This window comes from Protomyctophum parallelum (genome assembly GCF_964188405.1).
Source record: "Protomyctophum parallelum genome assembly, chromosome: 1".
NCBI lineage: Eukaryota > Metazoa > Chordata > Actinopteri > Myctophiformes > Myctophidae > Protomyctophum > Protomyctophum parallelum.
The window spans coordinates 58,356,612-58,373,785 of record NC_139697.1 but is presented as its reverse complement, the minus strand read 5'-3'; the positions used below and the strand labels follow the sequence as shown (position 1 = coordinate 58,373,785).

The 17,174-nt window shown below is 40.9% G+C and overlaps 1 protein-coding gene across 1 annotated transcript in view; it reads right to left on the bottom strand.

Moving 5' to 3' along the window:
• Positions 1-17,174, bottom strand: part of cadm1a (cell adhesion molecule 1a) — a 329,742-nt gene that overhangs the window by 56,430 nt on the left and 256,138 nt on the right. The window contains exon 2 of the mRNA XM_083764661.1: positions 15,941-16,087. Coding sequence (XP_083620787.1) covers positions 15,941-16,087 — 147 coding nt within the window. The remainder of the gene's footprint in view (positions 1-15,940; positions 16,088-17,174) is intronic.

Genomic DNA, 17,174 nt, shown 5'->3' with positions numbered 1-17,174 from the left:
TGGGTGAATTTCATGTTTTGTGCATAGTTCCCAGTGTGCTATTTTTCCAAGACAACAAAGAAAGGGAAGAAGAGAGGGGGCTCATGGCAGTAAAGAATAAAGTTTGAGCACTTTTACCACAGCGAAGTACAAGTAAAGGATTTCAGATCTTTAGAAGCTTGTTTCACAGAGAGCACACTCATTGGGTCTCTCTTAACTTGTTATGCACATTGTCCACACCATCCTATGCTTCTTGTGCTACATCTGTGTAGAAACATTGAATTAGAAGACAGCGTGAAAATGTAGTTACTAGTTAAGTAACTTAATGGGTAAAGGTTTAACAGAACATTAGACAAGACTACAGCATATTGATTAGTGAATACTGACATGGATCTTCTCAAGAAAACAGCTACTGTAACAGATGTTCTGTAGCTGTCATTGAGATCCTCATAGCCCAGAGGGGATGGGACGATCGGCTGACACCGATTGGTCAAAGACAAACACACCCCTGTTTCTGAGCTAAACTTAGCAATAGACATTTCATGACATCTTTAAAGGGATTGTGACATTAAAAAAAATAATTGTAAAGAATAATCTTCTTTTTTTTTAGCTTTTCTGAGCTCAATTGCACCCAACAAACTTGAAACAACAACTTCAAACAAGTGCTCTGATTTCCCTGCTGTTTGTGATGTCACAGCCTGCAAATCCCATGTCAATGGGAATTGCCAGCAGATGTCACTGTTTTCACTGATTTATTTTTTCATTGCAGCTCAAAAGGCTTCCAAACCCCAGAGAAAACACCAGGCCACAGAAAATCCACTGAATGTTCAAAGTCAGTTTATTTTGTAATTGAGGTCATAAAACGATTAAGAAAACATGAAACCAAGAAAACAACATGGGTGCTGGGTGTAAACAACGGCATCCATTGTTCAAAGTATATTCGACGCTAGGGCTGTAAAAAGTATCAATACTTTTAAAATGATACGATCTCCGTTAATTTTGACATTTGATACAGCAGCAGTGACAACACAGAACAATTGGAATAATGACAAAAAATGGGGGGAAATGGGGTAAAAAGAATGGTGACAATACACAACAGATCCCTTCAACTGAATGTATGCAGGGGGAAGCTACTGAAACCACTGCCACACTATACCACCTAATTTATTCAAAAGATATAGCTGTCCAAATGTACCACAACATTGACAACTACCAGTGGTGGGAGTAAGATGATGATTCTGCAGAAATTCCACATCATGGGCGATTTGTTTTTTTTGAAGACAATTTGAACAATTAAGCCACAAATGCTTAATTATCATTTGAAATTATGTTGGGAGTATTGAAGGAGAAACAAATGCCAGCTTTATCCAATATCTGAATTGAAAATAAATACATAAATAAAAATAAAATAAAATAAACATACTCAATTTCCCCAAAAAGGTTTATATTCTCACGATTTTTAGCTCATTTCACTTTTGCAGAATAAAATCAACAGTACCTTCCAACGTTCCAAAGAACAAATTCAGATTCTAAGATGAATGTCACTAGTATGTTCATTGAAACATTCTAGTAGGTAGCCTACACATTTTCACAGTTAATACTGATGAATGTAGGCTAGTTCTTATTGCTGAAGAGAAATTAGGTTAGGGTTAGGGTTAGATTGTTCAGTATTTCAAAAACAATAACGAGCTTCTGTTTAGACAAGCTAATATAGAGCTCACGGTAAGGTTTAGTAACTTTATGGACACATGTGTTCAACCCTAATCAATGACATATCTGTTGTGCTTGACAAGAAGCAGCATTGCGTATCATTCTTCATCGACCTGGGACCTGTCTAAAGCAGATAGAGCGAGAGAAGCAACCCCCACTAAATGCATTTAATATTGTGCTCGATAAAGAGCATGCGCGTAAACAGGAAATGACCTGTTTTGGGCATTTCCTGCTGGCTTTCTGGGAGGGGCTAAACACCTCACCTGATGACACACTCAGGTAAGTTTCAGAGTCAAGAGTCACTGATGGCATAATTCCTACTGTATGTACAGCAGTCTTCTGCCAAGGCACACTAGTCTTCTGAAACACTAGAGTGCACCATCTATTGTCTAAAAATATTTTTTTCACTGCCTTCATAATTTGGGTCAAACGTGTCAGATGTAAATTAACATTTGTATGATGATGACACTGTTATACAGATTTGCAAAAAATGCCTTTAATGTTGTCCAAAAAACCTACATCACTTGAAACTTCTTTGCAGCATTCAGTCAGACTCACAGAGGACTATGTTCTTATTTCTGCCCCAAGTATTCAAAAGACATCATTGGTTTTGTAGGTGACTGAGAGTACTGCGATACCTCATTTCCACTATTTGATTATAACCTGCCCGCGAGACATGAAGACAGCTCATGAATAAAGCGATTTAAGTAAACATACCTGCTGAAATGATCTAAAATAACAACATTGATAGACAGATGGACATGCCTTGTGATTCATTTACCAAATATTGATGGACAATAGCATTTTCCTCATTTCATTTCAGTTCACTCACAAGAGGTCATCAGCTGCTTAAAGTGGTGTTGAATATACATTGCTTATTTTCATGTTATCTTAAATAGCCAAAGGGTCCAGTCAGGCAATATGGAGAGAGAATTAAAATAGCAGGCATGTCCAAGTCCAACACAAGGAAATCCACCAACTCCTGCAGGAATCTCTGCATTCAAACCTGACCACAAACCCCAGATTCAAGACGGTGTGTAGCGTTAGGGGGGGGGGGGGGGGGGGTAAGTCTTTAAGGTCACATTCCCACCTAATACTTCGAAGGACTCGATGCGGATGGGTGGATAAATTGGGATTCTTGCATATTTAATTTGCTGCGCTTTGCCTTCACACTGCGCTGTATAACCGCAGCAATTGGAAACGCAGCAGGGACCTTATCAATGTGTTCAATTCATAAACTATAGCCTACACAGTGAAATCTATGGTGTTAAAATTATACTCGTATAACGTGCATGTGTCGTGCCGTCGGGGACTGGACCTCTCTCTCTCCCTCCCTCCCTCCGGAGTCCGCACGCACAGTTCCTTTGGGCATAGAGGCACAGCTGAGCACGCTCAGCACACTGAGCACGCTCAGCACACTGAGCACTGACAGACAAAGTCCCTACTCCCCACACATTGATAGCACTCCATTTTTACGGCATGCACAGACAGAATTCTCGAATATTCTGTAGGCTACACTGCAATGTTTCCTTAAGCAATTGATTAACTCGTCCTCATTTCGACCAGGGCTTCGGTCTCCTCATTCGACCACGTCTATAACGAGACATCTTTGCGCTGCGTAAAATATGCCTTCTCCGACTCAAACTGCGGATTGCATTCCCACCTGCACCGAATCGTAATCAAGTGCGATTGGAATTGAAGCGAAACCTCCGTTTTTGGTCGGAGTAGAATGCGGTTCTTTGATACGCATTATGATTCGAATGATGCTTCACACCTGCCAAACGAAGCACACTTTCTGACAATACGCAGCAGGATTCGTTTTAATCGCAGTAAAGCTTTCTGGTGTGAAGGTCACCTAACTTCACCTAAGTTGTATTGCATTGTAAATGAGAAAAAGAGGTTGCGCATCAGCAATGGCTTTCAGTGGAGTGCCAAACCCAAATCAAGTATACATCAAAAAATAGGAATAAAAATTCCAAAAAGGAGGTACTCACATTTCTATTTCTTTATTGGCAAACACCAAAAAGTTACGCTGACGCGTTTCAGCTATGCAGCCTTCATCAGAGCATTCACATCAAGTGAATTCAAGTCAATTTATACAAAAGGGTCAGAGTTCACCTACAGCTGAAATCTCAAGTTAATCAACAGGGTCCAATCACAAACTGTTTTGAATAAACATTTTGAGGCATAGTATATGCATAGTATATGCCTCAAAAGGTGGACACTTATAAGTTCATGAGACAACTCCATTTGAAAGATTTATTTTCTCCCCACCATAAGAGTGCACCATATTATACTGCACAGATATCACCTACTGATGAGACTGAAACTGGTGCAAATAATCCCTCCCTCTTTTTATGCAAAGTCATCATTTTGCCCCTCAACCAACCTAAGTCCTGTCATTGTGACATTCAACAAACTTGTTGAACATGACATTGAAAAAATGCTTAAGGAAGATAAAGGCCCCAAGTATGCAAACTTAACCTATGAGGAGCAATGTGCACTAAAGGAGTTGGAGGAAAATCCAGAAATCACTATCCAAAATACAAATCTGAAATTGACAATCTATTGAAAGTTGCTCTTGAATCTAACTGGATCACAAAAAAAGAACATGCCTACCTGACTAGTCAGCATCCCATCACGCCCATCATCTACAGTCTCCCAAAAATCCACAAACACCCCACAGAACCCCCTCTCAGACCAATTGTCTCAGGACGAGGCTCTCTCACTGAACCATTGTCAACATTTGTTGACTTATTTTTTAAAGACTTCGTGAAGGATCTGCCCGCCTACCTTGGAGACACAAAAGATGTGCTCAACTGTCTGAGCAATTGCACTTTGAATCAGAACACAATATTAGTCTCTCTTGATGTTGTAAATTTATATGGCTGCATCCCCCATGAAGATGCTTTGAATGCTGCTTCCTATTACTTGTCCAAGAGAGAAATAACACAAATCCCCCCAAATTTGTTTTTATTGGAACTGTTGCACATTGTCCTGAGTCGAAATTACATGCAATATGGATCCAACTGGTACCTCCAGCAATCTGGGACTGCAATGGGGACAGCAACAGCACCTTCTGTGGCTGGATTGGTTGTGGGAAAATGGGAAGAAAATGTTATCAATGACCCTAATAAATAATAACCCCTACTATTCAAAAATTAAACTATACAAACGATACATTGATGATATCCTGTTATTTTGGGATGGGACACAGACTGAACTAATAGACTTTGTATCATATCTCAACAGCTCAAGTTTCCTGAAATTCACTTGTGAACAAAGCATGGTCAAAATTAACTATTTGGATTTAACCATATCCAAGGATGAAACTGGAATGATTCACACATCTATTTTCAGAAAAGACATGGAACGCAACTAAATTTAGCATGCTACCAGTAACCATCCAAGACACCTTAAGGACAACATTCCTGTAGGTCAATTTTTTTGGCTAAAACGCAACTGTTCAAATCTTGATGATTTTCACTCCAAACAAACCATTATGAGTACTCGTTTTAAAGACAGAGGCTATTCCTCAAAATCTATTCAGAAAGCCATACAATGTTCTAATAACGCCTCCCGTCCAGAACTTCTATCCAACCCACCAAAAACTAAAAATCCAAGTCGGGCTTGTTTCTCTACTGAATTTAACCACTGTGCTTCACAAATCAAACAAATACTCAACAGGCACTGGCATGTGCTCCAAGCAGAGCCAACATTGAAGGACCTTTGTAAATCCCAACCCCTTGTTGCATTCAGGAGGGCACCCATAATCAAAGGCACAGTCATGTACAAAAATATGGTTCAGAAAAAGACCACATGGCTGACAACAACTGGAATGTACAGATGTGGCATGTGTGCCTGCTGCAACAACACATCAGACAAGAAATCATTCAATCATCCCCACACTGGAAAGAAAATTCCTATTCGTCAATTCATTAATTGCAAATCGACACATGTGATTTACATGTTACTATGCCCTTGTGGTCTGGCATACGTAGGGCAAACTAAACGACTCCTCAAACAGATAATATCAGAACACAAAACTGCAATCCGTACAGGAAATATGGATTATGCCATTGCAAAACATTATGCTGAAGCAAACCATGGTTCACCTTCTTCATTAAAATTCTGTGGGATTGAGAGAATCGAGATGCCCAGCAGAGCGGGTGATATTCTAAAGAGACTAGCCCAAAGAGAAATGCAGTGGATATACTGTACTGGATATACTGTACACACTCAATACTATGACACCCAATGGACTGAATGATGACTATAGCTTAAAATGCTTTCTGGGTTAAGATTGGCTTTAATGCCTGGATGTGTAACTGAGATATATACTATGCCTCAAAATGTTTATTCAAAACAGTTTGTGATTGGACCCTGTTGATTAACTTGAGATTTCAGCTGTAGGTGAACTCTGACCCTTTTGTATAAATTGACTTGAATTCACTTGATGTGAATGCTCTGATGAAGGCTGCATAGCCGAAACGCGCCAGCGTAACTTTTTGGTGTTTGCCAATAAAGAAATGGAAATGTGAGTACCTTGTCCCCCGCTTGTTTAATTTTTGGATGTGCTACCTTTTTGGAATTTTTATTCCTATTTTTTGTTGTATTGCATTGTGTTGATTGAGATAATTACATGCTAATTGCTGATCTCGTCTGCTGAGTGCTGACCAATTATCTGCGACTCAAACGGTCAGTAGTTTGTGTGTAAAATTGTGATCTTAAAGCTATACCTCCAGTGAGGGTGGTTTTTAAATGTGCTTTATAAATACAATACATTTGACTTGACTATAAATATACACCAAATAGATTGGATAAAATAACATTGCATTCATTAAAATAATAAATACATTTACATTTAAATTACCTAAAAAAACCTGACCAGACTTTCATTTAACACAATGTTGACCTGAATAATAATACTAATACAACTACTAATAATAATACTAATATTAATAATGTCTTTAGTGGTGAGAAAGGACAGATGGCAAGCTTTTCATTATTGACACCAAAGGAAGAGACAGGATCCCTCAGAGACAGAAACAAATTACTTTTTCTTTTCAGTTCTATGCCCGCTGTACTGATGGAGAGAGCTAATTGCAATGATACCTGAACTATAATAAAGATGGCGGCAAATCGATCATCCAATCTGGTGTGCAGCCTGCTTCAAATAGCTTTAATGACATGTATGTATCCTACCCAACACCACCTCTAACCTCTACAGATACTATTATTATTGCCTCCCCATGGGGATGCCACAAGGTTCCATATACATGCTTTCCCTAGGCCAAATCATTCAGAAATATGACATTTAATTCCACTGTTATGACAATGACACAAAGCTTTATCTCTGGCTAGTGCAAACTAGTCAGCCTCATGAAATGCCTTGGGGGCATAAAGTGCACTATCCTGCACAGCACCTTATCCCATGCCTAAACAATTTGGACATTTTTGAGGGCCCTCATATGCAGAGCTTCCGGGTTTGTGTGAACACAAACATTGATCACCCCATAGCGATGATTTGATTGGCTGAGCACGGAATGTGATGTATGATTATAAGAGTGTCACTCACTTCACACGTGTGTGATTTTTTTATTTTATTTAATTTTTTTGCTATTCATAAAAACCTTTTAAAATAGTTAAAATAGACAATTCTACATCAACACTTTGTGAGCTTGTAGATCGGCTATTTGAAATATAAAAATGACCTTTAGGTCGGCTAATTTGTGGATCATAGCTGTTTAATGAATCAATCTAAGGCTACAGACAGCATGTCTGTAGTTTTTGTATTTGTGATTTTAGCTATACTGTACCTCCTGGTCTGTACAGAACTTTTTTGAGTTGTTTTGAATAGTTGTTTGGAATAACTTTATAAATACATTTGACTTGACTATAACTAATACTCTACCTAATAGATTGGATAAAATAACATTGTATTCAATAAAATAATAAATACATTTACATTACAGTACATTTATATTACATAAAAAGAGAAATCCCTAAATACGTGTTTACAGGATACCAACACACCTCAAATAATGTGTATGTTCACTTTTCTCTACCTGCCCAACTGTCAGCTGCTATTTCTCCACCACGATATTAAATAGCCGATCCTCTTAAGGTACTGGTCAGCAAACTTGAATTAATTCAACTTGCCAGCGCAGGTTTTCCACACACCAGATTATGACAGCCTCTTATACACTAAAACCTGATAAGACCGTTACTAAAGAATAAGGGGCAAAAGGTTAGGACGCGTTGAAATCATGTTGACACTGCAAGCTTGTCGAAAGCTGAAGCATAGTTCATGGACCCCTTGTGAAAACAAGGAAAACCTGTCAGCAGGGAGTGTTGGGCGGGAGGTGTAGAAGGAAGACTCTACGTCCTCCCGGTGGGGGCTCCTTCACTGGCAGGTGAGTCAGTATAGGATACAACAGCAGTGACAACACAGAAATGTGTGTGGAGAATAATGAATTGGCGCAACAACTAAATTGGGGAGACAAAGTGGAAATGCACAAAAAAAGAAAACAAATGTTCCAACCCATAATTTATATGAACATGTCCTGGATTTAAAAAACAAAGCTTTTAGCTTACCTAGCGACATAATGTCCAGTAATTATGAGAATAAATCAATTCTGAGGCAATTTATCTTGTGGTCCTACGTGTTTCAGACCCCTTTCATTAGTTATGTTAGTATTACCTTCCAACTAGAGATGATTAACCAACCAACCAACAACTGACTGAACGTATCCAGGGGTTTTTCTCCTACAGCAACATAAGATAATTTGTATGAACCCCAGAATTTCCAAAGGCATTTGTTGTCCATTCCTAAGCAATCTGCATGCTACTCACAAAATGTCCCAAACACACACCATCCATCAAAATTACTGAAATTCACGTGTGGAATAGAAAAGCTGTTCCTCCAAGTCAACTTGCTAATGTCCCCCCTGTTGAAGATGAAGTGACACCCAGTTAAAAAAGCTTGTTTCAGGTTTTTGGTACCATATAAATCAGGGACTATTGTAAATTAGAATGTCTATTGCTGCCTATGTATGCCAGTGTGGATATAATGTGAGCCTCCAAGTCTCCTTTGGCTTCAATAAACCTACAGGGTAGAAAAGAGCCGAGGTGTGAGTGCTATAAAATCAGAAGGTGAACCTAGTAAAGCCTGCATGGGCTCAGTGGCGGAACAAGACATGGAGGCGTGACCAATGCCCACTTTACTATTATGGGTGTGTTCATTTGGGCACTGCGCCAAGGCGCTACACGGTAAAACGTCCCTGAATTAGTCATGGGTGTGTTTGGGCGTTACTTTAATCAAACCAATCAAGAGTATAGGCTGCCATTCCATATAAAGATCAGCGCAAGACACAGTGCTATTTCCGGTGCGTTAAATGGTGAGACCAAAAGAGTATTGAAAGGAGAAATGTCCAAGTGCATGCATGGCCATAATCATATGGTCGCAATCCCAATGCTTGCATTATAAGCTATAGCCTTTGACTGCAGGGCCGGCATTAGAATGGAGTTGATGGAATGGACACTCTGCTTATAATTCGAATTAAAGGCCACATAATAACACACTTACTATCTCAGAAGAAGATAATAACATTATGCACACAACTGAAATCGACCCTTCCACATCACATGGCCATAGACGCTGGGCTCCATACAGATGTCCTGACACAGGCTTATCTGTCCTTCATGTGTCTCGTCGTGGAGTATGCCTTCCTAGTGTGGGGCAGACTTATAAAATGTCTTATTCGGGTACCAGAGGACGTCCAAGGACAACATGGATGTGAAGTCATCAGCAGCCCCGCCATGCCTCTCCTCCAGATTTTCTGGAGGTGACTTAGAAACAATCTTGATGTCATCGCATGATCATTTTCTAAGTGTCTATGGTAGGACAAAATATGTATGACATTTATGGGAAATTAAAATGAAACCTCCAATTAATAATTAAATCAAACCCGCCACTTTCTAGACATACCATAGCCAGCCAGACCCCTGCATGAATGCCTAATCTTCAAAGAGAAAGACATTTAGTCTGAGGACCTAAAATGCAGCACAGAATGGATTTGACCTGCTAAACTCCACCAATAGGTTATAACGGGGACACTCATAGCATATATATTTACTGCATAATTTCCATGTTGCAATTGCAAATGGATATTCTGAGGATTCAGGTTTATACTGTTGACCACAGCTCACATCCAAATCAATTTGTTATCAAGTTCTCCGATGACACTGTGATACTTAGTCTGCTCAAGAGTGATCAATCAATCAGACTTTATTGTCACAACACATTACAAGTAACATGGGTGTGCAGGCACTCATTGCAATTACGGGGATAGAGACAACAATCAGTTACACAGCTGCAGCCATATTTCGGCGCTGCTTATACTTCTCATAGCATCATCATAGAAAAAAAGAAGAAGAATGGGGGTGGGGGGGGGGAAGCATAGATTGGGTGAGGGGTATTGGCAGATAGGGAGGGGGGGGGATGGAGACATCATATCACATACAGTTGCATTGTGCAGGCACGGAACTTGGGAGGGGGGATAATAACATCCTCAGCCATACAGAGGGAGTAGACAAGTTTATAGAGTGGTGTGATCTACACCATCTGAAAATAAATGTAAACAAAACAGAGGAGGTCATAGTGGACCCCAGGTCCATAGGAGACCACAGTATAATTAGTGTCCATGACCATAACATCAAACAGGTCCCCTCATATAAATATCTGGGAGTACAGATCGATGAGGACCTGAGCTGGCACACGCATGTTACAACACTGTGTTCTAAGATACACCAACGTCTACACTTTCTCAGAAGACTTAGGCTTTTTGGAGTCAGTAGAAATATCATGTTGACCTTTTACAGAGCTAGTATAGAGTCAATCCTAAGATACGGTATATCCAGCTGGTTTGGCAATCTAACTGTGAAATACAAGTCTCAAGTAAGTAGGCTAGCAAACATGGCTGGGAAGATCATGGGCATGTCCACCAAAGGGAGACAAATAAAGATAACCTTGAACCTTGAGTATAGGCCTATAATAATATACATGACATAGCAGCAACCACTTTGATTATGAAATGTCTGACGTCTTAACCTTAGTGTTTTTCAACACACATTTTTTAACACAAATCTTCTATTCTGGGGGTCCCTGGCACAAAACACTTTGAGAACTACTGACTTAGAAAGCATTTGTCAAATGTGTCTCTGTGTGCGTGCGTGTGACTGTGCGTGTACGGTTGTAATGCACTTAACTTGTTTGACCCACCGACTTCACATTCGACACACACGTTCCACAGCCCCACAGGGAGTGCAGTGCCAGGTATCGAGTCGGTCGGACCCACGGTTGTCCAGAAGCACCACAAAAGGCTCTGGTCTTCACACACACAGGAACACATGCACATACACAGATCTCCATGTGGGACACCGGCTGACAGTTAAAACGGGTGCTATGACAACTTATATCATTAGGTTCCCAAATTGCCTCCCATCCCAAGTAGGCCTGTTGGCCGACTGCGACGGGCACATACAGGTATAGTATCTATAAATGCCCCATGTCTCTGTCTGTCTGTGTGTACGGCTGTAATCCACGTAACTCATGAACCGTTCGCCCCATCGACTTCAAATTCGACAGACACGTTCCGCACCCCCGCAGGGAGTGCAGTGCCCGGTGTCGAGTTTGTCAGACCCACGGTTGTCCAGAACAGCCACAAAAGGCCTCTCTGCCCAGGCTCTGGACAGGGTCCAAGGGCCTATCTATGGAGCTGGCCTGTTCTGACATCACAACACTCCATGCATATTTGGGCATGCCTGAAACAGAATATATATATAGGAATAAAGGGACACAGAGAGACAGATACAGAAATCTCCATATATGGGCATGAAAGGGACACAGACAGATGGGCTACTACATAGCCGGGTGGGGCATGGATCTCAGCCAATTGATTGCCATGGCAACCCCACACCTGCAAATTGATTACTTAACCACTCCACTTTTCACAGTCAGTTTGCACTCTTCACACACAGGCAGACAGACAAATACAGAGATCTCCATGTGGAACACAGACAGATAGTTAAAACGGGTGCTATGACAAGTTGACAGTGGGTATTATTGGGTTCCCAAGTTGCATCTCTCTCAAGTAAGCCGGTGGCCAACGGGCACGTACAGGCCTAGTATTCACAAGTTTGGGACAAATGGATGGACGGACACATGGGCGTAGGTACGGACAGCCAGAAGGCCGGCCAGATGGACAGACAACCTGAAACATATAATGCATCCGACCATAGATTGACCAAAGCATTACATTCCACTAGCATAGTTCCCGGGGGCAGAGAGGTGGCTGCCCTGCGGGAGGCCAGGCTATAATGAAGAGCTGGATGTCAGTGTTCTCTCTTGGAGAGATCACAAGACATCACCAAGGAATCACCTTGCCCTTGACAAGGTTGATATTCCCTGTGAAGTGCCAAGCAAACAGCCACTTCTGACAGATCATGACATGAATATCCACCAACATCCACCGGTGCTGGTAGCCAGTGGTGTAAAGTAACTAAGCACTGTACTTAACAATATATATATTGTATAGTATTTGTTTAAATGTTGTTTTTATGTGGGCACACCCACCAGTTCATTATAAGTATGCCTGGGTTGCCTGGTGGGTGTTGATGGGTGGTGACTGGTGATCCACCTGAACTGAAGCCTCACCCACAGCTGTAGTTGTATGATAAAGGGGGAGGTGTTAGGGGAGGGGCTGATAGTGTGGTGTCACTATATTACTGTTTATTTCATTGGCCCGTTTGACTGTCAAGGGTTCAGCCTCCAGGAAGAAACCCTAAATACAAAGTTAATACACCATTGCACATAAAAACGACTCCAGGGTGTCTAATGAAGTACTGTCACCTCGTAGACACATGAAAAACTGAAAAAAAAAAAAAGTGGCACTCCATCTTTAAATGGGACATTCTGCAATACAAGTACTTTTACTTTTAGTACATTTTGATGCTGATACTTTTGTATTTATACTTTAACCTTAAGTAAAACATTTGTGTACTTTTTTTCCACCGGTGCTAGTACTGTAGGTAGGACTCACATGGACCTGCACAGACAGACACATCAATAACACTGAGATGATGTCTCTCTCTCTCTCCTCTGCCGATCACTCATGTTTCACAATGTTTTCCCCAAAACTCTCTCCTCATGGGGAAAAAAACTTCTCCCTGTCAGGCTTAACCTTTAAGTGGTCCCCAAGCACTCATCTAATCCTCACCGTCCGCACCGCCAACACAACACACTCAATAGCTCATTGAAACTGAAGGTCGTATCAAGTCATCTTTTTCTCCATGTACGTTCAAAGATTTACATTTGACCATGTTCAGACAGTGTAATTATAATATAATTATAATTCTCCCTGCCTAGAGTTGTAGATAAAGAAATCAGATTAGCGAGGGGCAGGGATGAGAGGGGGTGGGATTTGTGAACCGTGACATCACTGTCCACAGGCAAATTACCATATTACCATATTTTATGGTAATTTCGTACACTGCAGACAAGTCTCACCATGATAAACTCATGCAACTGTTCCGCGGACAGAAGTAAGCTCTTCAAACACACTCACACGTTCATCAAACAAATCCTGAAGGTGTGGCAATTGTCAAATTTCCGTCTGAAAATCACCGCCATGTAATATGACGGCAATAGTACTCTTTTCTAAGCTGGCATTTAATTTTACTTCTTTTAAAGCAATACATTACATTTAAGATTCAATATAAATACTACTGGAGGCATCTAAAGTTATATAATCTGAGCTCTGGTTTAAAATATAGTGCATGAAATAGTTCAAGGTTTTCTGTGGTCGAGAGTACACAGAGTAAATAAAACATGAAATAAAATTATACATTTTATAAATAATAATATTTGAATTTGCTTCATAAAATACTACTTATGTTACTGGGTCAAGTGCATATAACAAAGCATATCGTTGCTGTTGGGCAGAAACATTGTATATACAAATGGGAGTGTTCAAATAGTGTGAAAACAACTAAGGTATGCTTCTCTCACCATATTGAACAGCTTTCCTTCTTTTAATACCACTTGCAGACCTACAACCTCATAGCGCGGCACTCGGTGCCGCGCTATGAGGTTGTAGGTCTGCAATTGAATGTCCATTCAACCACAAAAAATAAAACAACAAACAATGGGAATAAAGATAAGGCATTTCTTAGTGAGCGGTCAGAAAACTGTACAGATCTAAAAAAAAAAAAGACTCATCTCAAAGAAGCATGTGGGTATCGTCTTGCAAAAAAAAAAGTTAAATAAAGAAAAGGATGAGAAAAGTATTTGTATTATTGGGGAAAGTATACTATGCAAGATACATATTGTACATTTCGTATATATTTAATTAAATACTAGACAACTGCTATGTTCTCTGCTGCACACTGACAAGAGCATCATAACTGTCTTGAAAGCTTGAAATGCTATATTGCCCTTATACACTGCAAGATATTTGCTCTGATTATTCTGTCTGGGAGCTTTATTTGTATGAGGCCTATGGCCCCATACACACTGTTAACACTGTTCTGTCTGTATTTGATGGCTGCCTCAATGCTTTTCCAATGGAAGTCACATGGTCTAAGAACACAGAGCATGTGTTTGATGTGTGTATGAGGCCTATGTGAGTATGGGGCCCGAGAGTGCAGCCTAATTACCCTGCATTACATGAAAACTCCCGTCGGACAGTCGTTTTGATCGAGTTGGATACTGTTTCTCCCTCTAACATTTCCTCGTATTTCTAGTTTATTGAAATAATGTCATGCACATTTTGTCCAGTGTATATAGCCTACGGCAGGCCTGGATGACTAGATTTAGAAGACATTTTTTTTTGTCATCAAAGTTTTTTAATGATTTTTTCATTAGAAGACATTTTGAAACTCTTGCTACTGGAATGATCGATTATAGATGGAGAAATCCCGCCATTTAACGTGCATCTCAGTGGGTGAGAACGAAAGCTTGCCAAGTCTCCTCTCCTCTCCGTTGCTAACGTGTCTATTGTCTATTGGACAAGGACGGGTTGGGGAGGGACTTAGCGAAGGGCTAATTTCCTCAATAGTATCAAATCTAATGTTTGTCCTCACTGAACTCTCCCACCCTCCAGTCATGACTCATGAAGAGCCAGTACTGAAGGACGAGTCACCTCACAGGATATTGAGGTGATGTCTCTCTCTCCCTCTCATCAGATAAGAGCAGCTTCACGTCCCAGGTGTTCTACATCAATATGAATGCATTAGTTTTACCTCCCAGGTGTTCGACATCAATATGAATAAATCACAAAATCAACACCAAACGGGCGGGTGGGGGGGTGGTATGTGTGAGTGTTCAGTTGTGACCTTGGCATTTTAGGTTCTAGTCTGCATTTAGAGTGGTTTTAGGACGATTGAGCTTAAAAGTTGCCATAGTACATAGGGTCTAGTGCACACACACACACACACACACACACACACACACACACACACACACACACACACACACACACACACACACACACACACACACACACACACACACACACACACACACACACACACACACACACACACACACACAGCTGTTTACAGTTTTGACTAAGAAAATGTTCAATCAATCAATCAATCAGTCAGGTGTTCTGAAGTAGTCCAAGGAGAACATTTGGATAACAGAGCTAATGGATTGATGAACTAAATGAGAGAATGTGACATCTGCAAGGTAAATGCATATGACAAAAGTATCGCCATTACGCAAGTAGCTTAATATAAGGCTTCATGTCTTTTTCAACAACAAGCCCACTGCTATTTAACGCTTCCATACTGTACAACATGCGACTTGATGGGACAGCGTACACACAGCCCAATCAACAGACGATTTTTGGCAACAAACGTTCCTATTACTTCCTTTCATCATCCACTCATCCTTCATCTTCCCTCTTTGGTACCCCGTCTTTTACACCGTCCTGTCAAATAAACAAAATGATCCACTCTCGAAGATTGACCACTTAAACCCTCTATCCTTAGTTAAACGGACCAGAGTTTCAACTGTACTTGGTGCGCTCCTTTTGTTCCCGCATCACCAAATCTCTTTGCTATCCGACTAATAGTAATTAGGTTTAATAGGCTCTGTGCATGACTGTAGTTTCCGATTCAAATCGTTCTCTCCTCTCAAACGAATCGTCCCCGTTGATTGGGGCCAGCAGGGTTCACCAGTACTCACGTCTCATGTCTCTGAAGTAGATGGTCTGTCTGTTGGGGTTGAGGAGCTGGATGACGGAGTCGTCGTTGTTCTTGACCCGGCAGCTGATGGTGGCCATCTCACCCTCCACCACCGATACGTTGTCCGTCACCAGGTTCTGACTCACAACTGGTAGGAGAAACAAAAGAGACAGAAGAGAGAAATATGGGCAGACAATTGCATAATCAGTGACATGAGTGATGTACATCGTCAAGTTAGTATCATAAGAACACAATACGGACATGCTCTTGCACAGAGGGGTTTGACAATGTCAGCAAGTCGCAACAGGTGTTCCTAAATCACAGTCTTTAACACATTTGCTCCCGTTGACAGGTATACGTCCAGACCCACAGGAAGGTACCCAGGGTGCCGGCCCGATTCCGGCGAGCCGCCCCACGTCCGAAACAGTTGAGAAATGACAGAGTTACCGTGTGGGGGTCCCTCTACTGTACCCGGCCTTATTATGTTTCAATCGTTTCAATTGAAACGGGCCTCAAGCCTCCAGGGGCCTCCCCATACCAGGTAGTAGTAGTAGTAGTCATATCGCATCGCAGCCTTCCAATCAGCCTTGTCAATTGTTCAGCCTCATCCTGTACGTCAACTTACCACTAGTTGGCAGCAGCTAATAATCACTGCAGGTACTCGACCTGTCATGTTACGTTGACCTGTGTTGTTTGGTTGTAATTGTTCCCACTTCCCAGTGTGTGCACTCACTAGTTGCGATTGCATCATTGTATAGCCTATGCTGCCTTCCAGTTATACCTTAAAGTAAAAAAATGTTTAATCAAGCAAGCTGCTTTTGTGTATTTTCTACTTGGCTGTGTATGCTGTTCATAGTTTGAAGTCAGTTTATTTTTATAATTATTAATTATTAAAATGATGTCATGAACGGGGCCTCCCGATCCTAAGGCCACCCCTGACTGTACCCTCCACTATACTGTACTGTCACTGTACTGGCACATCCGAAATCACCATATACAGTACCTTTAATACAGTATGTGCGTGTGTTTGGGTGTGTGTTAGGTTGCGCACAGGTATTGAAAAAAAACCCACCCACATAGTCACTTAAGACTATCTAACACTGCAAATGCATGCTGATGTCACACACTGTTGACTTTGCCAACAGTTATAGGGCTGTTGGCAAAAAAATACATTTTCAATTGGATGCATTTATATCGACAAGGGATAACGATCTTTAAAAACAAAAATGACCATT